Source organism: Podarcis tiliguerta (genome assembly GCF_965153285.1).
Source record: "Podarcis tiliguerta genome assembly, chromosome: Z".
Classification (NCBI taxonomy): Eukaryota; Metazoa; Chordata; class Lepidosauria; order Squamata; family Lacertidae; genus Podarcis; species Podarcis tiliguerta.
This window is the reverse complement of record NC_139553.1, coordinates 31,985,863-32,010,427: the sequence shown is the minus strand read 5'-3', so window position 1 is coordinate 32,010,427 and position 24,565 is coordinate 31,985,863. Positions and strand designations below refer to the sequence as shown.

The following is a 24,565-nucleotide window of genomic DNA, read 5'->3' as shown; positions in this document are numbered from 1 at the left end:
CATTTAGAAGCTTTAAGCTCTGCCAATCACGCCTTCCAGCCTGTGCAGCCAAGGAAATGCACATTTTCCGTCTTAGTGAGCTTGTATCTTGCCAGTTGTTGGATGCAAAGGCCTGAAAGCCAGCAGAAAATGAGGCAGCAGGAAATATATTCAAAGCTGGGGAGAAACCCCACTACGTATCTGCTTCTTTGGTGGTGTAGTGGTTAAAACTGAGAGACTTGGGTTCTAATTGCTGCTCAGCCATGAAGCTAACAAGATGGCCTTGGGCTGGTCAGATTCTGTCAGCCTAGCCTACCTCACAGGGTTGCTATCAGGGTAAAAAGAAGAGAACCATATGTGCCACCTTGAGCCACTTGGAGGAAGGGTGCAATAACAGTTTAAAATAATTTAATTCTCTTATTTCCCCTACTGCTTTTTACCCGACAACCACACCTGACTTTGGATTTAGGCACCCTTTGCAGAGAAGGTGAAGCCTTAATGCCCAATCTTCTCCTTCTCTGTTCCATTGCACAAAGCTATGCTATTATTTTTCTCCTGCCCCTTTTCTTCCTGCTTCCCCTCACCTGGTTTCCCTTCTTTGCTGCACCTTCTCTATTCCAGACTAGTATTGCCTTGGCATTTAATTTTTTGTCCACTGGTCAATTAAGCACAGCATATAATGAAAGGTCAGTGTGGGATTACTTCCTGATGCAAACAGAAGCTTCAAATGAGCAATTTTCATCAATACCACACTTAAGATTACTCCGCTTCTCTGCCTGCTCCAGTCCCGATAATTATCAGCGTGTGAGTACACACAGCGGGGGCATGTTAAATTCAAAGATGCTTTTATTCTCATGGCATCAGGAAGTATTTTTTATTTGCACTGTACGTTAAATCCCATTTGCCATTTTAAGGTTCATTCACTCCATTTGGACAGATCCCGTTGGAGCTCTTTGCAATCCCACTTTATATTTACCAGCTTGAATAACTGGGTGTCATCAGCAAACTTGGCCATGTTAATGCACACGTGCCAGATGTGTGTGTGTGTGTGTGTGTGTGTGTGTGTGTGTGGACTGTAGCTTAGTGGTAGAGTATCTGCCTTTTAAGCAGAAGGCTGTGGGTTCAATTCTCAGGAATGATCATTGCCTGAAACCTTGGAGAATTGCAGCCTTTCAGTGTAGACACTACTGTAATGGTCTGTCTTGGTTTAAGGCAGCTTCCTGTTTTCTTGCAGCTACCGTAATTTTCGCTCCAAAACACGCACTTTTTTGCTCCTAGAAAGTAAGGAAAAATGCCAGTGCGTGTTACGGAGCGAATGCACTCATGGCTGCCGTCAGTCAAGCAAAGTGGGAGCCGCTTGCAGGGCTTCTGTCCCGCTCTAGCTTTGCTTGCTTTACAGCCAGGAGGAGGGGGAGGAGCCGGAGAGGAGGGAGGGAAGGAGAGCCATGGCAGCAAAGCGGGCAGCAGCCACTTACACGGGAGAAGGGACAGACGGGAGCCATAGCGAGCCGGAAAAAGTGCCGCGTAGCCAGCAACAGCTGCTGCAGCCTCAGCTAGCAAAGGTCCGTGCGCTCTCTAAATGGAGCAATGAGGCTGCAGAGGGACGGCAGGGCACAGGAGGGCTCTGAGCCACGAGCGCAGTGAAAACCAGTAAAAAGTTTTTTAAAAGGCTGCTGGGGACAGGAGGGCACGGGATGAGGGAGAGGGGGAAATTACGATTCTCCCAGCGTCTCAGCTGATCCGCTGAGCAGGACTTGGGTTGCAGGGGATTCGCCATTAGCTGAGTAAAGCAGCAAAGAGGGAGAGAAGGAGCAAAGCGGGAGAGGAAAGGAGCTGTTTACACTGCTGTAAGTGGCTGCTGTCCGGTTGGCTCCTTTAAAGCAACAGTGCTCTTTCCCTCCCTCCTCCCCGCTCAGCTCGCCGAAAAGCTCCTTTTCCACACACCCCACGCGAGCTCCTTCTCCCCTTAAACCCCTCTCCTGCATCATTAGCAGCATCCTTCTCCACACACCCCATGCGTGTTCCTTCTCCCCTTAGACCCCTCGCCTGCATTATTAGCCGCATCCTTCTCCACACACCCCACGCGTGTTCCTTCTCCCCTTAAACCCCTCTCCTGCATCATTAGCAGCATCCTTCTCCACACACCCCACATGTGCTCCTTGTCCCTTGAATGCTTTTCCTTCCCTCCCCACTTAAAATGTGGTTACAAAGCACGGATCCACATGGATCCTCAGGATTTTTGCACTGGGTCACCCCAAGTTCACCATCAGATCACATAGCATATCCATGGCTACAGCCTGCACCAAAAAACACACCCACACCCACTGTTTCATGGGGCTGCAATGGCACAAAAACGTGGTTACAAAGCATGGATCCACATGGATCCTCAGGATTTTTGCATTGGGCTACCCCAAACTCACTGTCAGATCACGTCTGTGGCCACAGCATGAACCACAAAAATCATACATCCACTGTTTCGTTTAGAATATTTTTTTCTTGTTTTCCTCCTCCAAAAACTACGTGCGTGTTATGGTCAGGTGCGTGTTATAGAGCGAAAAATACGGTAATTTGGCTCCAAATGTGATGTCAGGAGCCATCCATGTTTTACGTATATAAAACTATGGCTCCTAGCTGTCACAGAAGCTAGAGCACCAGCAGAGAACATGCAAAGCTGTGCATGGGCTGGGACAGGGAACTTCACATATTCACGTTTGAATAATCATTGTTGAGAAATTGGAAAAATAACCAGGAACATTATGTCTGGGAAACGGGGTCAATTCAGTATAGTGGATGGAGTTTTGGACTTACTCCTGGGAGACCTGAGCAAACCATGAAGCTCACTGGGTGATCTCATACCAGATGTTGTGTCTTGGATTAACCTACCCACAGGGCTGTTGGGAGGACAAAATGTAGGATAGACACCAGGGATACCTCCTAAAAGGGATTGCTCCTAAAAATTTAATGAATGAGTGAAATTTTCAGCAGTCATGTAAGTGGGGTAGAAGAGGTTCAGACATGTTGCAGTGCACTTGTGTAAGAGCCAGAACCATAGCCCACAGTGTTCATTAAGAAAACCCTCTCTTCTCTCACATTTTGCAGAAATGACTACAAAACAACAACAACAAAAATAACCTCTTTTGTGTAACTGCCTTCTCATTTCCCCTCAGCACTCAACTTTTGACAAGAAGACCAATGAAAAGCTGGCTAAGAGGCAAACTAAACATTACATATCAATGTGTCTAACAAAGCACAAATTGATTTTCAATGAAAAGCAGCCATGGGGGAGTGCAGTTTTGAGCAGATTGGCAGTGGGGGACAAGGGGATGTTCCCAATGGCTCAAAAATCTATTGCCCTGTGGGGGAAGATAGAAAGAACAGCCTAGAGAGTAGCCCCCTGTCTCACTTATGCTGTTCGTATGGAAGGCCCCCGTAGAGGTCCATTTTACTGTGCATTCATGATATGTGGTCATGATGCTATTTGGGTCACACTATTGGTGACTGCAAAAGTTCTGGGGTAGTCACACTGCTTCATTTTCATTTAGTGCATATCCTGTAACTTCCTGTGACTTAACCATACCAGAAAAGTTCCGGGTGGTGGTGTTGCCCCACTTTTTTGCACTATCGCCCCTCCAGACACCAATAATATGGTAGCATTGGGGAAGCCTTGAAGAACAAACTACCTGAAAAATCACATCTCCCTGTACAAACATTCCAGGGTGCTAAAGGCCTTGGGCAAGCACCTTCTCTTAATCCCACCAACATCAAGAATCACTGTTGGTGGTGACACAAGAGAGAGCCTTCTCTGTGGCTGCTCCCATATTGTGGAATTCCTTCCCAAGAGAGTTTAGATGGGCTCCCTCTTTGTTATCCTTTTGCCAGCAGGCTAAGACCTTCCTATTCAGACAGGCTTTTGAAAATGAAAGGTGCAGGCGGTGCTGATGGTTGCTGTCAGGGCAAACTGTATTTTAATTTCTGGTTCTAAATGTGTTCTGGTGTATTTTAATTATTGTTTTTATCTAGTTCATTTTTATTACTTTGCAATTTATAATGTCATTTTTAAATGCTGTAAGCCGCCTTGAATCCCAGTTCGGGAGAAAGGAGGGATATAGATACATTAAATAAATAAGCAAGCAAGCAAGCAAACTAAAATGGAAATAATCCACCACGAATGCACTATTATTGTGTCAAGAATTTGTCGCAGGATGCACCTACAATAAAACAAGGGGCTCTTTGGTGGCCTCTAACTTCCCCAACTCCTGCCACAGGGCTGCCCCAGAAGCACCTTGCCTCAAGGGGCAGAGAGAGCCCGGCTCTTTTCATTGTACCTCATCTTGCTGCTTTATTATACAGTTTTGATTGATGCTTTAAACATTCTTATAAAATTTTTTTTTTAAAAAAAAGTACACGAAAAAAATTGATGTTAGGGTTGCCTGAAAAGCAGCTTATGAATACCTTAAATTTCATTTGTTTATTTGCCTAGCTAAATTTATATACCATTTTAGTGTTGTAAGACATCCTCAAAGTGGTTTACAAAAATGTTAAATAGAACATTTAAATTATCAATAAGAAACAGTTAAAATCAGGCATTCAAAAGATGATTAGAATCAACAGTAAATAAAAGAAATAAAACACATGCAACGTCTACATAGCTGGATAGACTTACTTAAATAAAAATGGATTTCAGCAGGTGCAGCAAAAGTGTGTGTAGGCAGACAAAAGTTCAGGAACTTAGAAAGTGCAGTTACTGCCACACTAAAAAACTGACTTCGTGTAAGCCAGATGAATGTTCTGTGGCACCTGTAACAGTGCCGAATAAATAAAATCACTCTCACACATACTTCTGGAATATACCACAGGGGTACCATTGCACAGCTTTGAGTGTGGAAAACAGCTAGTAGAGAAAGAGTGAAGAGTTCTCTCTCCCCCACCACTCCTCTGCTCAAAATAACCACCTCCTGAGCCTTATCTAGGGTGGCCATGAGTCCTGCTTTATTGAGGACAGTCCTCTGTTTGAAGAGCAATCTGCTCCAAATCTGGTTTAAAAATAAAGAGTCTTGAAGTTCTCGATCAACAGCACCTGGACAGCAAACTGAGCAAGCAAAACAGGTCACCTGGTCAAAATCTTCGCCAATATGGTGAGATATGTTGTGTTTCTATTTAAATTATAATTCTTCTAAATTTGCATCAATACATTTAAAATAAATACATGCAAATATCATCCAAATGTACACACTCTTTTGTCCTATTGATATATTCCCCTTTTGTGGTGATGCGTCAGTGGCAAGCCAAGGCTTATGTAGGCTGTTTGTTTCCCTAGCTGTCTGTTTGTCCATCCATTCCAAAAAGTGGGAGGAAGAGACTTTATCCCATGTAGCACTAAGTAACTCATTCAATTGGCACAAGGATTTCTCCCCTTTTTTATTAATAGTTTTAAACTGAATTTTCCAAAAAGGAAACAGAAACAATTGCAGTCAAAAAATACAAACTGAATAAATCAAAACAATGTGTACTATGCATGCGAGTTAGGGCGAGAAGGGGGGAATGGCTGGTGGCCCACCCCAGTACTCAGACATTCAAGCAAATAGCTTTGTATAAGAAGTCCGTATATCTTCCCATTTTCTTGTGTTTATAGAAGGTCACCTCCTCATATGCTGCCAGCTGAGTCCTGTCCTCTGTGCGCTGCACAATCACAGCAGTGGGCTCTTTCTTGTTATCTTTAATGGTTAGATGTTAGATCATGAGTGCTCTTAGAAGCCAGTCCCTTAGAAGACAAGTTCCAAAGGACTGGTATGTAACTCAGTAGTGTAGTAACAGCTGTAAGGACTTATGCCCAGTTACCTTCCCTCCACTCTTTCCAGGCACAATCTGCACTTTAAAGCTCCGTGTCTGAGTACCCCATTTTTTTTCCTCCAGAGCTTTTACCATGGAAACTCGCTCTTTAAATCTCAGTCAGTGCAAATGGCAATCTGCAGAAAACCCAAATTGACATTTGTTTCGATTGAGCGCTAAAGAACAGGTTTTTGCAGGGAAAGTACCAGGGCAAAAAAGGAACAATGCTCAGACACAGAACGTTTAAGCATGGACATGTGCCTGAAAGTAGCAGGGCAAATTGTAAGTGTGGATAAGCCCTAAATATCAAGTAGGTATCCAAATCCATATTTATGCTGCTGATGACCTCTAACAAAAGACTGTGACTCTAGCAGAAGACCGAATCAACAATGATTCACACTTGTGCAGTGGAACTTCCTATCCCTGTACATGCACACAACCAGTCTGTTCTGGTTCCCCAATACCAATCCTACGGAGCAGATTTGGAGGGTGGGTGAAAGTTTTGCTCAGCAAGCATAAATCCTTGCACTAATAGAATGAGTGCATTGGATAACACCTGAAGTCAAGGCTTTGTTCCTTGAAGCATATGCTCCATGAAGATGAGAAACAAAATCCTGTTCCATTCTTCCCATTTGGCTTGTTTTTCGGCTAGGTGAACACAGCCATGCATGAGGCCAAACTGATGGAGGAGTGCGACGAGCTAATGGAGATCATCCGTCAGCGCAAGCAAGTGATTGCCGTCAAGATCAAAGAGACAAAGGTAGGACCATGCTGCCTAATTTACTGTTGCCCCTCTGCACTCTGGTGTGGCCTGTTACGTCACCCTTAATTCTGTGAACCATTTGCTTGTGTAATTAATTTCTTTATTTTTCAGTGGCTGTATATCTTTCGAAATTTCCCACTGAGATGGGAATAAAAGGCTGTGTATTCATCATCCAGAATTGACCTCCACAGTCATTTACGGACACATGGTTAAGACTTTTTTTCAGGGAAGACAATCTTACTTGGCTATGAGTGATCGCCAAAGAAGAAGATACACCATACATGGCTTCCCCCAAAGAATCCTGGGAGCTGTAGTTTACCAATAACAGAGCCTTTTTATTATTTAAAAAAAAACTACAATTCCCAGGATTCTTTGAGTGCATGTGCTTTAAATATATGGTGTGTACACAGCATTTCAGACTCATATTTAGGGAAGCAGATCTTTTCTATAAAACTTGCCTTTGATGGCCAGAGATAAGGGAGAGTTGAGGTAGCAAATAATGAGCATTCTGAGACCCACATCAACCCATTGTGATGGAGTGGGCTGCAAGTCAAAGAAAGAAAGAAGGTCCATATTTATTAAATAAGTGCACAGGACCCCTTTCTTCATAGAAGCGTAGCTGCTTGCAGTCCAATAAACATTATTTTATTCTTCCTTTAATCCTTCTGCAATATTGGGTGGACATTACACCTCATATGTTGCAGAGTCTAAAATTGTGAATTTATGACAAGGATGAGGAGAGGAACATAAAAGCCCTGCCACAGGTTGTTCCCCCCATCCTGGACAGTGCTTTTAGGGGCCTTGAGCAGAGGGGTGTGTGTCCCCTAATTATATAGACAGTACCCAAAAATTGCAGATTGTGTATTGGAAAAGAACTCTGTTTTTTTCTCATCACTTTCTCTCTCTCATATCTATATCTACACACACACACACACCTTATGAATGCAAAGATTTGATTGAAATTACATTTGAATTTCCAGTAGAATCTCAGGAGCCAGAGGGTTGGCTAAATAAGATTGACAGTGGTCATGAGCTAGGCTTCAGCTCCCATTATTATCTCCCTGCCATGACTAGCAAAGCCAAAATGAATTAAATAAAGTCTACAAAGAATTAAGAAAAAAAAATGTATAATTTATCCAAGTTGCAGAATTCAGCTGGGGTGGGGTGGGGGGCAGAGTTGGCACAGGATTTTTATGCTGTCTTTTAGCCGGGAATGCATACATCAACCTGGCCTTGGGTAAAGGTAAAGAGACCCCTGACCGTTAAGTTTGCGACTGCAAACGACTCTGGGGTTGTGGCCCTCATCCGAGGGAGCCGTTTGTCCGCAGACAGCTTCTGGGTCATGTGGCTGGCATGACTAAACCGCTTCTGGCAGAACCAGAGCAGTGCATGGAAATGCCATTTACCTTCCTGCCGGAGCGGTACCTATTTACCTACTTGCACTTTGACGTGCTTTCGAACTGCTAGGTTGGCAGGAGCAGGGACCAAGCAAAGGGAGCTCACCCCATTGTGGGGATTCGAACTGTCAACCTTCTGATCGGCAATCCCAAGAGGCTCAGTGAGATTGCTGGTTGATCCTGAGCAGTGTTTCATAGCAAAATAGCTCTGATATGTGAAGATGGTGCAAAGGAGAAAAAAATCAGAATGATAGATTGGTTGGGGGTTAATGTGCTTTGGCTTTGATTTGAGTAGCAACTTCCTGTGTTAAGAAACTGCCTTTTAGTAAGGAATCTGGACCTCGATTCTTAGAAGATGGAACTTTGCAATGTCCAACATTTAATCCTATGATGCTCCAGAAATGACAAGGCAAAAACTCTTGCTTCTGCCCCTGTTGCCTTTCTTGCAGGGCCTTCCCTGCCCAGCAACCCAACTCTGAGGAGGAGGGAGAGCTGGGCACTCTGCCACTCACCTCCTCACCATGCCAGGTGTTTGCAGCCTCTGCTTTTTGGAAGCCCTCCTTTTCCCCTTCTTTCCTTCTGATCGTTTTCTTGATGAGTCTGGGCATAAACGAACCATCCATCAGCCCATTAAATCCCAGCAGGAGAGTCATTTCCTTGTGCAAACAACCATTTGAAGTTCTGGTCTGCCTGCTGCTAGCTAGAATGAGCGTCTCTCTCACTCCCTCTCGCTCCTGCTTGGCATCGGCTTTGACATTTCCAGTAATGATGAATGAAGGTGAGCAGGGGAAGATTGGCAGGAGGAGAGCGTGGCAGCAAGGAGACGGGAAAGGCATTAATTGCTCTGCACCTCTGCACTTAGCAGGCTTTGGTTTTTTCCTCCCCATCCTGTCATCTCAGAAAGGGGAGCTGCACACCCTCAAGCACCCCTCCCTAAAATCATTGGAACCCTATTGTAGCAGAGACAACGTTCAGTAGTGGTTCCAGTGGTAATTGCTAATGCAAAGGCACCTTCAAGCTGGGATGGCTGCAGGATAATAATAGGTCATATTCTAGGAAAGGAAAGCCCAAGCTTTTAAGTACAGCCCTGCTCCCTGTAAATTCAGTCTTCTCCTTATACCACACTAGACTATTTTGTTCATCCAGTCCAGGGTTGCCTACAGTGACTGACAGTAGCTGTCCAGCAGAGGTCCTCCCTATCACCTTCCTTCCAGTCCTTTTTTCAAACTGGAGGTGCCAGGCGTTGATACGGCAACTTCCTTCCTGCAAAGGAATTGCTCTTCCAGGAAGAAAACCATCACTGCATGTGCTGTTGCTGAGCTGGAATGCATTGCAGTGGTGATGGTGGTGGAGGACGTACAGTCCTGTGGCCAGCAAGCATTTTCTTGGGAGCCTGCCATTGTGCTGCTTCCTCCGTAACCCTCCAGGGGTGTTGCAGTATGCAGTTACGAATTCACAGTGCATTTGACACCAGCGTTCATTCCATCTCAGAGCTCGAACAAGACAGCTCTGACTTAACAGCCAGTGACTCTGCATGTATGAAATTCTTGCTAGTTGAGTTTGGCAGGGCTATTACTGGGCAGCACTGTTACCCCAGGCCAAAGTAATGACAGAAATATCAGTCATAAATCAAACTTGTCATCTGGTGTGAACACAGCTCGATCCCAGAGCACATCCGCTATCAGCACAACCTGTGCCTGCTTCCATGCATCCTTCACTCTGAAAGAGAAGGATTCAGGCAGCGTGTGAGACTTGCTTATTTATTTAGTCACATCTTAGAATTCCCCGGCAGTATGGTCCCTGTTTTGAACTGGAAGTTGAAACTGTGGGATGAACCCATGCAATAAAAACAAAGGTTTGGTCCCATCCATCATCATCATCATCAGCAAATCTATTTATTTAAAGAATTTATATCCCAGTTTTAATTACAACAGCCCTTAAGATATCCTGGTCTAAGTTGTTCAGGACTTAGTACACTGGTACAAGAACCTTGAATGGAGCCCAGTAGCAGGTCTTTTAACACTGGTTCCATGTCTTGGTGGTGGTTTATTCCTGGTTTGGATATAGTTCAACCTCCATTCTTTTGATGTGTGTGAGAAGAGAGAGTCAAACCAGATGAGACCTTTACAAAACCTGAACTGTAATTTGGAAGTTTTTCTAGGTCGAACCCGAGTCTGTTGGCTTCAGGGCTATTTTGCCTAGAAGAAGTTCACAGCTTTGAGGTCTCCCCACTTAAATTCTACATCTGTGTAAGATTCTTAGTTTATGTGTTGCCTGCACTCTTTGGGTGTTTGTGATTTTAGTGTTTAATCAATTGTTTAATGTATTCCCCCCCACCCTTATATTATTTCTTCCTCTCCCCATACTAAATGTTTCTTGACATTTCAGTTGTTGGTTTTCTAGCTCCCTGGCCCCCACCCACTGGATTTATTGAGCCTCCAACCATGACTTGTGCGCTAACAGCTACCTCTGCATAAGCAATAGGCCCCAGCATAGCCAATAGTCAGAATGATGGGAATTGTATTCCTGCAGCATCTGCAGGGCCACATTTTCCCCATCTCTGTTTTTAGAGCTAATCCAAAAACAGCACTCATTGGTTCTTTTATCAGAGCCAAACACTTAAGCAAGTTTTGATTTCAGCAGCACTCTTTTTCAGGCTAGATAATAAACTATCACAATGTGATGGTGGACAATTTGTGAATTCTAAAGTCTATTCACTTCTTTGTAACATACTTATTCAGCCTAAAAAATGTATTGGTCTACTGTTGCATTGAGGATTTTATTCTCTGTAATTCAGGGCTGGGAAACCTTTTCTGTTCTGAGGGTTGTTTCCCCCCATGACCATTGTCTGGAACCAGCAGTAAAAGCAGGCAGGGCAATAGATGCGCTTCTTGCCTCTATACAGCAGACTACATTCCAGCCATGCAAAAGTCACGGGTTTCTATGCACACCCATACATACCTCTCAGACTCTCAGACTTCCATCCAGGTAAGCATGAGGCATGATCAGTGTTCAAGGACACATTCCAGCCAAGCAAAAACACTCCTGGAGGGTGTAGAGTGAGGCTGTGTAAGGAGTGTGACCAGCAGAGAGCCCCAGGGGCTGGATAGAGAGGCCAGGAGCACCACATTTGACCCTTGGGTCAGAGGTTCCCCACCTGCTGTAATAGGTAGACAGCATTTCTTGTTACAGGGTGGGCCCCTTGAGGACTGGTGAGGAAGGATCGGATATAGCACGCTTTCTTTCCCTTTACTCTTCTGAAGTTGGAAATGTTGGCGGTTCGTTCTTGCTTTAGCAAACGTTGGGTACCTGAATGTAAATTCCTGAACAGGAGATTGCAAAAAAAGTAGGAGAGAAGGCTGGATCAGTGCAGCGGAAGTGCATCCTTGGAATGGATTACTGGTGATGAGGCTGGCATCAGGGTAGGGGTTAATTATACTCTTTCTTGATGGAAGTGACAGGCATCCAGAGAGACGGTGGGGCGGGGAGGATGGGAGGGAGAGATACTGCAGCATTTCTGCCCATCACCGGTGGGGGCTCTGCCATCTTCCCTTCACTTGTCAGAGAAGGGCTTCAAACTGACAGGCTGCCCCAGGGCAGCTACTCCAGCTCTGATTTAGAAGCTGACAAGGAAGAGCGCTGAGAGCTGCTGTCATTTGGGCTTGGTTGGGCTCTGCACAGCACACAGAAGTACCCAAATAATTCAGGGGAGGGAATCAGAACAAGCTATCTGTGTGGGTCAAGCAGTGCATCCCTTTTCAGCATTCAGACTGTCCAGCTGCTACTGCAGTCTGAAAAATAGACAGCATTAGGATGGGTTTATTGAGAGAAGGGGGCAAGAGAAATAATTGAATGGGGAGGGGGCATGGGTGTGTAAGAAAGGGAGGGTGTAGGGCAGTTCTCGTCCTGCCCACCATTGATATGAGGACACTGGAAAAGTTTGCATAAGGAAATGCAGACCATGGGCTGAAATAGCTTCTCCACCTGTTTTAGATCCTGCTTTTCCTTCAAGGAGCTGAAAGTGGCATACGCGATAGTATTGACTGGCCCAAGGCCACCCAGGAATCTTCATGACCAAGGGGTGATTTTGAAGCTGTGTCTCCACTGTTCCAAGCCCAGCCCTCTGACCAATGTGCCACACTGGCTCTGCTGTATGAATGGGAGAAGAGTTCTTTTGCGGCAGAAAGAGAATTCTCATGTTTGTCTCCCAGGGACATGACTGGGCAGCTCATGTCCAACCTTTGTCCACTTTCTAGTGTCAGTACTTTTAAAAAAAAAATCATGTGGTGTATGTGCACCTGTAGCTATTTTCCAGCAGGTGTGTGTCCAGAACTTTTCTCTTTTTAAACCATATTTCCTTGAAATGGACTTCATGTGCAGCTGCCTCTGGGCACATGTACATAATTAATTGAGCATAATGAATAATTAACACAGAAGACACAGCCTAAAAGGGAGAGACAAAACGATAGAGATCCAACTACGTTGCTTGAGCTTAAGGCAGCCAAGGAAGGATGAAACTTGAAGGTCAGTCAGTCTGAACAGGCTGGCAGAAGCCCAGACTAGGATGTGGCACCATTCACACAATTAGCAATCACTTGAACTGCTTTATTTTTAATGTTAATAGCAAGTGTGGGGTGGGGGTTCTTAGGTGCATGAATAGTTCCTTGTCTTCTTTGGCCTTAAGGTTGGCATGAAACGGGCAAAGGAAACCAGTTTTATACAGCAACCATTTTAATGTATTTCTTCTTGTTGATTTCCAGCGGTGGAGTAGCTGTGTCCTATACAATTTTTGTCCTATGGACTTGCTTTGCCATTGAAGATGCTAGAGAGATGAACACTGAGCAAGCAGCAGGGGGCTGAGGTGGCCTATTCTGATTCCAAGCATATAGATGCGGATATCCTCAGAGCCTTTAAGAGCTGTTCTTTCCAGTAGGGCCTCCAAGGCCTAAATTCCTCACAGAGAAAGACCTTGCCTGGGGATACCACAATACTTCCCCTCTTCCCATGGTAGTTCTTTTCATCTGCTTGTTCATTCTGCAACCTCCCTTGTGAGGTCACTTCATTTCTCTCTCCCCACCCCATGGTTTTTACTTTTGATGTGCTTGCCAGTATTTCAGTGATATAAGCCACTGCCTTTGAATGTCACCTGCCTGCTTCCCTGTGCACTAATGAGGCTTCGGTTGTTGCTTCAGCAAAACCTGTTGTTTTTTCCCCATCTGCCCATTTCTCCAAGGTGATGAAGCTGAGAAAGCTGGCCCAGCAGGTAGCCAATTGCCGGCAGTGCCTGGAGCGGTCGACTGTCCTCATCAACCAGGCTGACCACATCCTGAAGGAGAATGACCACGCACGGTTCCTGCAGACAGCAAAGAACGTGGCAGAGAGGTATGGCCTTTTACTCCTTAAAATGACTGGGACAGCATGCGGACCTAGCTTGCCCACAAAATAATGCCCACATGCTCTACCAGTGAGCTTTGTCCCTCTTGTTGAACATAGAAATAGTCTTTACCTCAAGTCAGACCGCTAATTTATCTAGCTCAGTACACAGTGCCTAGGGCAGGGATAACCAATGTATTGATCTGCAAATGTTATTGGAATGCAGTTCCCATCAGTCCCAGCTGGCGAGGCTAGAATTGAACACCGCCCTGGGATTTTTGGGCAGTATATAAATCTAATAAATAAAATAAAAATCAAATATAGCCACAACTCCCATCAGTCTCAGCTGGCTTAGCCTATGATACTGGTCTTCCCCTGGTGGGTTGGGACCCACTAGTGCAGCCTTTCTCAACCTGTGGGTCCCCAGATGTTGTTAAACTACAATTCCCATCACCCCTAGCTAGCAAGGCCAGAGCTCAGGGATGATGGGAGTTGTAGTCCAACAACATCTGGGGACCCACAGGTTGAGAACCGCTGCACTAGTGGGTTGCGGCCTGATGCAAGGTGGGTCACAACAGGAGCACTAGCACCCTACAGATGTATGGCAAAGGATTAAGAAATGGGTCCCCAAGTGGACATTTGTGTTAAAAGTGGGTCTGGAAAGGTTGAAGATACTTAGCCTGTGATCAGGCACCATGTTGGCTGCTCTTAGTCTAGAGTTTCAAGAAAGGGTCTTTCTCAGCACTACCTGAGTTGATCACGGGACCTTCTACATGAAAAATATGCACTCAAACACTGAGCCTACAGCCCCTTTTCTGTAGATGGAACCACCATAGATGGAGGGAGTGGAAGCGGCAGAATCTGGCAGGTATTTGCAAATTGATTCAGGATTTAATTGTTGATTTAATGAGAATCCCATACTCCTGCTGTCTCCTCACCTTGACCCAGTGCCTCAGACAGAATGTCACAGGAATTAAAGCAATGCTCGAGATCCGTTAAAACTGAAAGCAGCTGTTTGGGTGACGGCGGCCTCAATGTTTGTGTTTCATCTGCCTGCCCCAGGGCCTAAAGCTTTTCTTAGGGTTCAAAGCACAATGGTCTTGGGATGACAGCTGCGGCTGCAGGTGTTCTTTAGAGGGATTCAGAACCAGCATCAGCACATGCCATCCTTGGGCAGCTGCCAGGACTCACCGCTGGTTGCCTGCCCTGCCCCCCAGTGGCCCAGAACTCAGCAGCATCAGGCAGCTACATCTAACCACCCTTTAAGTGTCCCACAAGACCCACCCAGGCCCAATAACAGCAGAGGAGACCCACCAGAGACCACCTCCCCCAGGGGCCCTGGCAGATTTCATCTGTTTGCTAGAGAAATAAAGGACTGAATCTGAAGAAGGATTGGGAGGCAGCTGCATAGAGGGCAGGCATTAGTGATAGTGATCCTTACTATAGCAACAAGAGTTTCCTCCAGTGGCAGTAGCGGGCTCCTCTGGGCAGGTATCCACCTTTGCACGGATGTCTGTACATGACCTTGAATCTTTTCAAGCACTTCGGTTTATTTTCAGTTCTTCTCCTTTCCCCCCAGACTCTATCACACAAGGGAAGGAGGAGTTTTGGGTTTTGTTGCTTTCAATTATTTACAGATTTAATGTGAACTTTCTTTAAGTACACGAGAGCGCCTCCAGCTCGGCCAAATTAACAGCTTGGAGTGGGAGCTGCTTTTGCAGCAGCGTCAAAACGCCAAAGAGATCAGAGAGAATGCAGAAGTGGGCCATCCCCCCATCAGGCCGGGGAAAGAGACCGCAAGCGCTAGTGCGAATATGCTAGGCTGATTGCTGCCAAACAGGATCAGACTCTTCACTGTCATCCCATGAGCAAGCCACAGTAGTTGCTGGGTAGTATCTAAAAACAAAAAGGTTGTAGGGGCTCAACACCTTCTGGGAGGCTGTTAGGGAACAGGGAAACCCTGCCTTACACCCCTGGAACATATGAGTGATTTTTAGTTATCCTATGTTGTGAGAAGGTAAATGCTCTGAGAGTTCCTTTTCCTTCTAACTTCATATGTTCACAGATTTTGGGATGGCTACTCTTGCAGTCCACTGGATTTCAGTTCTTCTTTGAAGCATGGGTTAGTTTGAGACATGGTTCACTCTTGAATCAATCCCAGGCCCTGGATGTAAAATACGGCCTCATCTGCACTATACATTTAAAGCAGTATCAAACACTTTAAACAGTCATGGCTTCTTCCCCCACAAAAGAATAAAAATAAATCTGGGAAGTGTAGTCTGCTATGGATGCTGAGAGTTGACAGGAGTCCCCTGTTCCTCTCCCAGAGCTACAGTTCTCAAATAGTTAAACAATCAATCTCTCTTCCCAGGGAACTCTGGGAATTGTAGCTCTGCGGTGGGGAATAGGGGCTTCCTAGCAGTTTTCAGCACCCTTAACCAACAACAGTTCCCAGGATACTTTGAAGGGAAGCCATGACTGTTTAAAGCAGCACATACAGCTTTAAATGTTCAGCACAGATGGAGCCTATGTGTGAAGCCCAGAGCACTGATCCATCAAATCCAGCAATATCTATTCCAGCCTTCCCTAGCCTGGTACCCCCCCAGAGGCTGTTGGACTCCAATTCCCATCAGCTCCAACCAGCATGACCAGTGCTCAGAAATGATGGGCATTGTAGTAAAAATAAATAAATCAGAGGGTACCAAGTTGGAAAAAGTTATTCTACTCTAACTGGTAGTAGGTTCCTCTGCCTCCAGGCAGATGCTTTGCCAGCACTCAGGATCCTTTTTAACTGGCAATGCCAGGGGGAGGGGCACCTGCCTTGAACGCAAGGCAGGTGCCCCTCCCCCTGTATTCAATGCTAGGACTCAAATATAGGGATTCAAAACATCCCATAGTGAGGGTTAATGTATTGGGAGCTTGGCGGGGAAGGGGAACATGACAAGTATTTGACATTGCTATAAATTTTGAGAGTCATCTAGTCCAAATGCCTATATAAACTGGGTCATAACCTGCTCTAAGATGAGTTCCACCAGGGTCACTCTCTTCTTTTATGTTCTTTTATAAAGTTTTTAAGTGAAGGAGAGGAAGGGAGACATAAAGATGGGGGAACAGTGGGAAAGATTGTGGTAGAGAGAGAGAGAAGAAGAAGAAGCACAAAGGAGGTAGGGTAAAAATATTAAAAGTGAAGTATTGAAGTTAAATGTGGTACCAGGATCTGAAAAGGTGATGGATACTGATCTGGAGGATTTGAGCCTCCAAAGGCTTCTGATTTCTACCACCTCTCCAACGAATGGGATGCATATGGCTCTTGTGGAGATCAAGGAAGGATTTGGGAATTGGGGAGGGGAGCTCATTACACAATCTTCCAGCTACCAGCCTCTTGCACGGGCAATTGAGGTCCTGCATTTGAAGCCTGAGCGTCTCCCCTCCCCTCCTCTTCCTGCTGGTGGTTATATCACTGCCAGGCTGTTTTCAGCTCTTTAATCAAAAATCAAAGTGCCGCCTGGGAGTTACAAACACCACCTAATGTATATTGATGCTCTCTTCTGTCTTTCAGGGTCGCCATGGCAACAGCATCCTCTCAAGTTTTGATACCCGATATCAATTTAAATGATGCCTTTGAAAACTTTGCTTTAGATTTTTCCAGAGAGAAGAAACTGCTGGAGGGGCTGGATTATCTAACAGGTTTGTGCCGATTCTGCAATCCCAGCTCACCCTCCGCACATCCCCAAACTTTTTCCCGCTCCCAATTTGACCTGCTTTCTTTGTAAACCCGTCAGTGAAAATTTGGGGGCTGGGGGGTGGGATATGGCTTCCTTATCGTTTGTTTCTTATGCTTTTTGGGTAATACCAATGTTACAGCTCAGTTGGCATTTCACGGGGGCTCTTATTCCACCAGTGCAGAACACAGTGTTATCTGACTCGTCTTCTGCTTGTTTTGAAATCCTGTGGAAGGGGGCAAGATTCCCTTCCGCCAGACTCAAGCACAAATGGAGAGAGAAAGAGAGTCCCAGGGGCTGGCTAACAATGTCTTTTGACTCATCCTTAAGAGGAGACTCTGTTCTGCTTCATGGCAGCTGTAGTAGCAGTAGGTTTCTGGTAAGCAGAGGAGGCTTGCTTACCTGTGGAGCAACTGCTCTTCCCTGGTAGGCAAAAGCAGCTGATGCCAGAGTATGAAACATCAGCAGCTTCATAGCCACACACCTTTGCTATATTTGTTAGCCAAGAAATGGAGTAGGTGGGTTATGTTTACTCCAAACAGCAGGTGCCACTAAAGTTCATTATCCAGGCCTGCAGGACCTGGTCCATGTATGCAAGGGTCCTGCATCCACTTGAGGTGATGGGTGGGCATATGGTGTTTTTGAATGCTTCCCTACATGTAATACTTCCTGCAAGTAGAAAATAAGCAAAGTCCTCTTCTTGCTGTGCTGGGTTTCTGCATAGGAGCATTTAAAAATGGGGCTTTCCTCACTTTCATCTTGAGATGGTAGAGTTTGGGCCAACTCAAGGGGGACAAGAGGGTCATTTGTCCTAGGTTTCAAGCTCAAAGGGGTCCTCAAATTTAAACACTTCTTAATGTGGGGGGATTTAATAAGTTTTGCAACTTGTTTTTATGCATATCAAGCTAAAACACGATGTGTTCTTTCAGCTTAGAACTGTAAATATGAGCAAATGCTTTAAACAAACATTTTAATTTGGTAAAAAACATACATGTTTTTTGTAAACTGATGTAGAATTTGTCGTATCAAAGAGCTAAAAATGTCTCTAAATTTTGATCTGAAAAGTCACTTCCAATTGCACAAGATTGTGATGAGCATGTCTTCTCAATCAGCTGATTATGTAAGCATTTACAGTATTTAGTCTTGTTTTGGTGCCTTATTTTGTTTTCAAGTGCTGCCATTTTTAAAAAAGCTTTTATTACGATCAGGGGCCTCCAAAACTGTACGTGGCCCCGGGTCTCTCTGGGCCTCTGAGGGGGGCTGTGCTCAGTCTACCATATCACCTCATTCTGTTGGACATTGACCAAGGCCATAGCTCACTGACAGAGCACCTGTTTGCATGCAGAATGTCGCATATTCAGTCAAAGACATCTCCTAGGGCTCATTGCCTGAGACACTGAAGAGCCACTGCCAGTCAGTGCAGCCTCTCTATGGCTCCCTTAGAAGCATGCATCTTTTAGGAGAAATTATACAGTCCTTAGGCCTCTCAGTCTGTAAATCCAATTGTTTATTGTAGCAGGGCATGTAAAAATTGGCATAGTGCAGAGGAATTTGACTTGTTCCCAGGGTTTCAATTAAAAAATTCTGGGTTTTTAAAAATTCCTTTTATTAAAACACACACATTCACACAGAGAGAGACATTCACACACAAGTTTTGACAGGACAGCTTGGCTTTAATTAGTTTATTAACCTGATTATGTCCAAATGTCTTGAGTCGAATTTCATTGTTTCAGCCTTAATATGTGATCTCTCTGTCTTTCGTGGACAGGAGGCCCTCCCAGCCATCTGTCGCATTATGCAAGGGGCCACGGATTGATTCTGATGAAATTTCCCAGTGGACTGAAGCTGCAGAGAGAGAAAATTAAGCAGTGTGTTAATATCTGGAGTTAAATGGATAGTAGTAGATCCACCAAAGAGGGGTTGGGAAAGGAAGCAAGTGGCTAAGAGAGCTTGCTTGCCCAGGGAAAGCCAGAAAATAAAGCCTGTCTAATGACAATAGGCAAGGAGTTACAATGTGTAGGTGCTGCCACGCTAAAATACTGATTTCAGCTGTACTGACAGGCTGTAGGACAAGTATTATGTGGCACCTCTCACAATGCCAGCTCCACAGATCAAAGGGATCAAGGTGGCATATATGGGGTAAGGCAATCCAGCAAGTGATCTGGTCCCAAGCTATTAAGGACTTTATATATACCGTATTTTTCACTCTATAAGATGCACCCGACCATAAGATGCACCTATTTTTTAGAGGAGGAAAACAAAAGCCAGCAAGAGCCGCAGACACGCTTGCTCGGCGGAGCTCTTTAAAGATAGAGCGGCTCTTGCTGGCTTTTCTGGGAGGTGGGAGAAGGGACTGACGGGCTGCCCTCCGTCCCTTCTCCCACCTCCCTGAAAAGCCAGAGCAAGCTGTGCAGCTATCGCTGAAGCCAGCAGAGCAAGAGGGATGAGGAACGGAAAGGAGCCCTTACGGAGCCCCTCCCATCCCTCATCCCGCTTCGCTGGGAAGCCAGCAGAACAAGAACTTGGCTCAGTAGCAAATAGGCAACTAGTGCAAGTCTCTGAGCACAGATATTAAAGGGTCTTGCTCTTCAGCAACTGTGCTGCAACATTCTTTACTAATTGAAGCTCCTGGGTCACGTGCAAGGGAAGCCCCACATGAAATGCATTGCAGTAATCCATATGGGAAGCCCCAAATTCTTCAACCCCTTTATTAAGGAATTCAGACAATGCTGAGGCAAGGACACAATCTTTTGGGATCAGAGGTTTTACATTATACCTAGCCTACCTTATGCAGTATTTGCTCCTCTGGCTGACAGTAACTTTCCAAGTTTTCAGGTGAGGGTCTTTCATAGCACCTGCTATCTGATTTTGGGGTTTTTTAAAACTGGAAATGTCAAAGCTTGAATATGGGACCTTCCGCATGTTAAATATGCAGCCATGATCACTGAGCTGCAAGCCGGTCTGCTCGATGGTACTCTGGCATAGCTCTTGTTCGTTTCACTTTCACAGGAGAACTTCCCAAGGCATTGTGCTCTGTTTTTAACTAGTAGGACATACAGGATGCCATTAGGATTTTTTTCCTCTGGTGTCTGAATGCCCTGTGTTATCCCCACATATCACAGGTAACAATGGCATAAGATAAGGTCTTTGGGGAAATGATATGTTTGGAAATCTGCCAGTTAAACAACTTTAAGCAAATTAGATGTCTAGCTTTAGAAGCTGAAGAGCCTGTCAATTAACTGATTAAAGGAGCATGTAATTACATAGAGCAGCATTGCTTAAATGAGTCTTTTTTATCATTGTGAATGAAAGTGACATCCTGTGAGAACTTAAAATTCCCAGCTACCTGCAGCCTTCTGAAGAATTGTTGAGAGGGCAGCCCCATTCTTCCCCCACCATCATGATGGTTTACTCCTCTGTTTTCCTCCCCACCTCTATATACTTCCTGTGGACACCCCTTATATTTTATTTTAGTCCATGTATTTTGTTAAATGTTTGTCCATCATTTTATTTTTTTTAAAAAGGAAAAGTTATGTTAAAAGAGTTGCAGAGCGGGGGGGGGGGGGTTGCTATGGAATGGTTGCAAGCCAATCAGTGCTATACCAAACTAGCTTCTGTTGCAGTCTGACAGAATAAGTCTTCCGTGAACTCAGTCTGCAAGAGTAAACTGCTCACCTGACTTTTGACTCATTGATTACAATTTCCACAGTGCTGGGCTGTTCAAATAACATACTTAATCTAAGTGGATCACTTCTAACCTTTTTTCGCCATTTCTAGTGCTTTTTATATTTTCTGGTGGCTAACATGACTTCTTTAAGGCATCTCTGAAGCTGCTAACTTTCTGCCTCTTATGTCAACTGTTGCCCCCACAGCACCCAACCCACCATCGGTTCGTGAAGAGCTTTGCACTGCCTCTCATGACACCATCACTGTCCACTGGATCTCAGATGATGAGTTCAGCGTCAGCTCGTATGAGCTTCAGTACACCATCTTCACTGGCCAGGCAAACTTCATCAGTAAGTAGCTGTTGGCTAGCATCTATTTCCTGGACATGAAGTTCAACTCATTGTAGATGGGCCTGCAGTATTTTCCTGTATTTTATACTTTCACCTTTTCACACCTTTTGCAAATCCTCTGGATCCAGAGCAACCAAGGCTATAGTTCAGAAAACTGAGATAGGTCAGGACTGCTGTTGCTGAAGCAAACAGCTGTTGAAATGACAGAGGTCCAGTAAGAGATTCAGTAAGTGACTGGGGATTCCTAAGGAGAGAAAGGGTATATGGAATATGTGTGACTCTTTTCTTTAAGGGCCCCTCCAGACTAATTTTTCTGTAGGTATATTCTGCAACGTACCATTGACTAATAGTAAATTAGTGGTGGATTTATACTGGAATGTCCACATTTTTTTCTTAAGTGACTACTCAGTGTTGCCACATTATTATAATCTAGAAGGAGGCTCTTGAACTGTAATACAACAGAAATAACCCCGCCCCCCTCAAAACCCCACAACATTTGTGGAATGAAGTGTGTCAGGATTTCAGCAGGAGGCTCTGTGGCATGCACCAGTTGGAAATAGTACTGTATGTGCAGCCCAAAAACGTTTGCAGGCACGAACAGTATCAAACGTGGCTTCATGTATAACTGACCCAATGCAACCATGAAAACAAATAATCATGAATGCACAATAAAAAGGACGTCCCAAGGGATCTTAAGTAGGAAAGTCTTTTAAAGGTGCTGACCTTTAAAGCCCTAAACGGCCTCGATCCAGTATATCTGAAGGAGCGTCTCCACCTCCATCGTTCTGCCCGGACACTGAGGTCCAGCTCCGAGGGCCTTCTGGCGGTTCCCTCACTGCAAGAGGCCAAGTTACAGGGAACCAGGCAGAGGGCCTTCTTGGTAGTGGCGCCCGCCCTGTGGAACGCCCTCCCATCAGATGTCAAAGCGATAAACAACTACCTGACATTCAGAAGACATCTGAAGGCAGCCCTGTTCAGGGAAGTTTTTAATATGTGACATTTTAGTGTATTTTTCATCTTTGTTGGAAGCCGCCCAGAGTGGCTGGGGAAACCCAGCCAGATGGGCGGGGTACAAATAATAAATTATTATTATTATTATTATTATTATTATTATTATTATTATCTCCCCCACCCCTAAGTAGTTCAGGTCCTGCTGCTCAGCCACACTTAGCTTTGCTCTGTACTTCCTGGGCAAAGGTCCAGGCTTTCCACGGCTGTGTTTGAGTAGTTAGAGCAAGAAAGCTGTGTTTTGCCACTGAATTGGAGCAACAGCAACCCGCTCAAAACCTGATTTCCATTTGCTCTCATTCAGTTGTAAAACACAAGTTTTCCCAGAGAAAGTTCTGGGATAAAAAACAACAACAACAAACCATACCTCACTTAGATGTGGACCTGGGAAACCCAGACCTGCGCCTAGAAATGGAGCAAAAAGTAAGTGTGGGTGAACCTTTGGTGGTGGCGATGATGATGATGATGGGGAAACACACTGAAAGATTTGGAGTATATAAACTCGGAGGAAGCCCTGGGTCAGGCTATAAGGGTGAGTGTTAGCAAGACTACCAAGTAAACCTTTAGCCTCAATGTCCCGATGACAGGATCTGCTTGAAGGTTATCTGCTCAACATGGTTGCCTATGGGAATCTTTACTTACCATGGTTAAAATTGGCTTTGAGCCATGTCTCTCCTGCTTTATACAAGATATCAATTCTGAGCAAAGCCCGCAGAGCAACTGCATGACTAGAATAAATATCTGAAGCAAACCTAAAGTAAAAACACGAGGTATTCTTTATTGAGCTGTCTATATATTTTTTTCTAACTACGTTCTGTGCTGTGTAAACCAGAGGAAATTCACCCAACAATATCAGCACGTTGAAAGTGGATTGAGGGGGGTGCATGCAAAGTTTGACACATGGAAAAGGGTTTGTTGGAGGCTTGCTGTTTGACCTGGGCCTTCTGTACCATCACTGAGCTTCTGAAAAGTGGTGCTGTGGTAAACACAGTTCAGTTGGTGCTTGGAGAAGCTGGCATCATTCAGTGGCTTATGCACTCAACTCAAGTCTCTCAGCACAGCAATTTGATTGTGAATCGGCCCCTTAGCAAGGCCAGAATATTGCATGACTGTGATTACAGAGTGGAAAGAAGATGGTGCTGTTCGTGAGAATTTAAACTTAATATTGTAAAGGCAAATCTCTGAGTAGCTTGCTTTATTTCTGGTCTGTAATAGTTTGTCTCCAAGATAGCCCATCAAGAAAGTAATGGAGTTAAACTGCTGGGCAGAGAAGTGTAGCGGCCACAGGTTAACAGGATGTGATGGAGAGAGGGCAGGAACGCTGATTTCCCAAGACAGTTGTTGTTTATCGGTAATGAAACATGTCCACAGAACAGCCAGCTTCAAACTCTATCATTGCATATCCCTTTTATCCCTCCCCTTCCTTGCCTATCTCTCATCAGTTAAAAATCTTTTTAGTTAAGCAAACAAGCAGACTTTTCATTTGCTAGTTAAAAGTCACTTTAGATAACATGAAAAGACGCCATATGTATTTTTCTTTCTTTGTTATACAAGAAAATCTTTAATAAAAACTTTTTTTTTTTATTAAAAAAAAGTCAGTTCAGATGTTCAGGAGGAAATTAATATAGTGCCGTCCTCAAAAGAATATATTGCTTTAGAATATAGGTAGAGAAAACCACATGGTTGAAGCCTCACCCCGATCTGCTATGTTCCTGTATTCAGGGAGAGGTTCAAGATGGATAAGTGTCTGAACATGTGAATTCCTATCTGCATTGTGAAATGGCACATTCTTGAAATGTCTGTACCGTTTTTCCCTGAACGCTTGTGTGTAATCCATGGCTGGCTCGCTGAAACATTGACTAGGTATCCATTGTGCATACACCAAAGAATCCCGTGATTCCCAGCACCCTTTGCAAACTACAGTTTTGGGGATTCCCTTTGGGGGTGGGGTGTGCTTTAATTGTATGGTGTGCATGTGGCCATTGTGGTGCAGACATAACATTGTGGAGCAGTACACCAATTCAGTGCGAGGAAATAATGGTTACAGTATTTGGGAACAGATCGTACTTGGGACTTGTGGGAATGAACCAGACCCTCTTCTATACTTTCCTTGTCCTTTTTCTCTTTCCATCAGTGGGAAGATTGCATACCTTCTGTTCCATTGAGGATTGGCCACTCCCAAGGCAACCTTAGCAGAGAGGGTGTGTTAGTGAGGGGAAGTGTCAGTTTGGCAGAAGCTTCAATAAGGGTTCCAGGGAGCACAAATCAGGGAGTCAGAAAAATAAAAGATGAAGAAGAGGAGAGTCTGAAGTTCTGCTCTTCACTCTGCTTCTTGAAGGGTTGATGACCCAATTTAATTGTTGCGTGTACACAGTGGTGGGTGGTCCAGTGAATCACTCCATGTAATGAAACCTAGTCTCTGGAGACCAGCCATTCAGGGAGTTGTACTAGCAAGCATGCATTACAGCCCATTTAGAG

The 24,565-nt window shown here is 44.8% G+C and overlaps 1 protein-coding gene across 2 annotated transcripts in view; it reads left to right on the top strand.

Annotated features, from left to right (window-relative positions):
• The window catches only part of MID2 (midline 2), a 199,342-nt gene that overhangs the window by 157,180 nt on the left and 17,597 nt on the right, over positions 1 to 24,565 (top strand). For both annotated transcript variants that reach the window (XM_083424222.1, XM_083424223.1), the window contains exons 4-7: positions 6,461 to 6,568; positions 13,202 to 13,350; positions 16,901 to 17,028; positions 20,936 to 21,079. In XM_083424222.1, the coding sequence (XP_083280348.1) occupies positions 6,461 to 6,568; positions 13,202 to 13,350; positions 16,901 to 17,028; positions 20,936 to 21,079 (529 nt within the window). The remainder of the gene's footprint in view (positions 1 to 6,460; positions 6,569 to 13,201; positions 13,351 to 16,900; positions 17,029 to 20,935; positions 21,080 to 24,565) is intronic.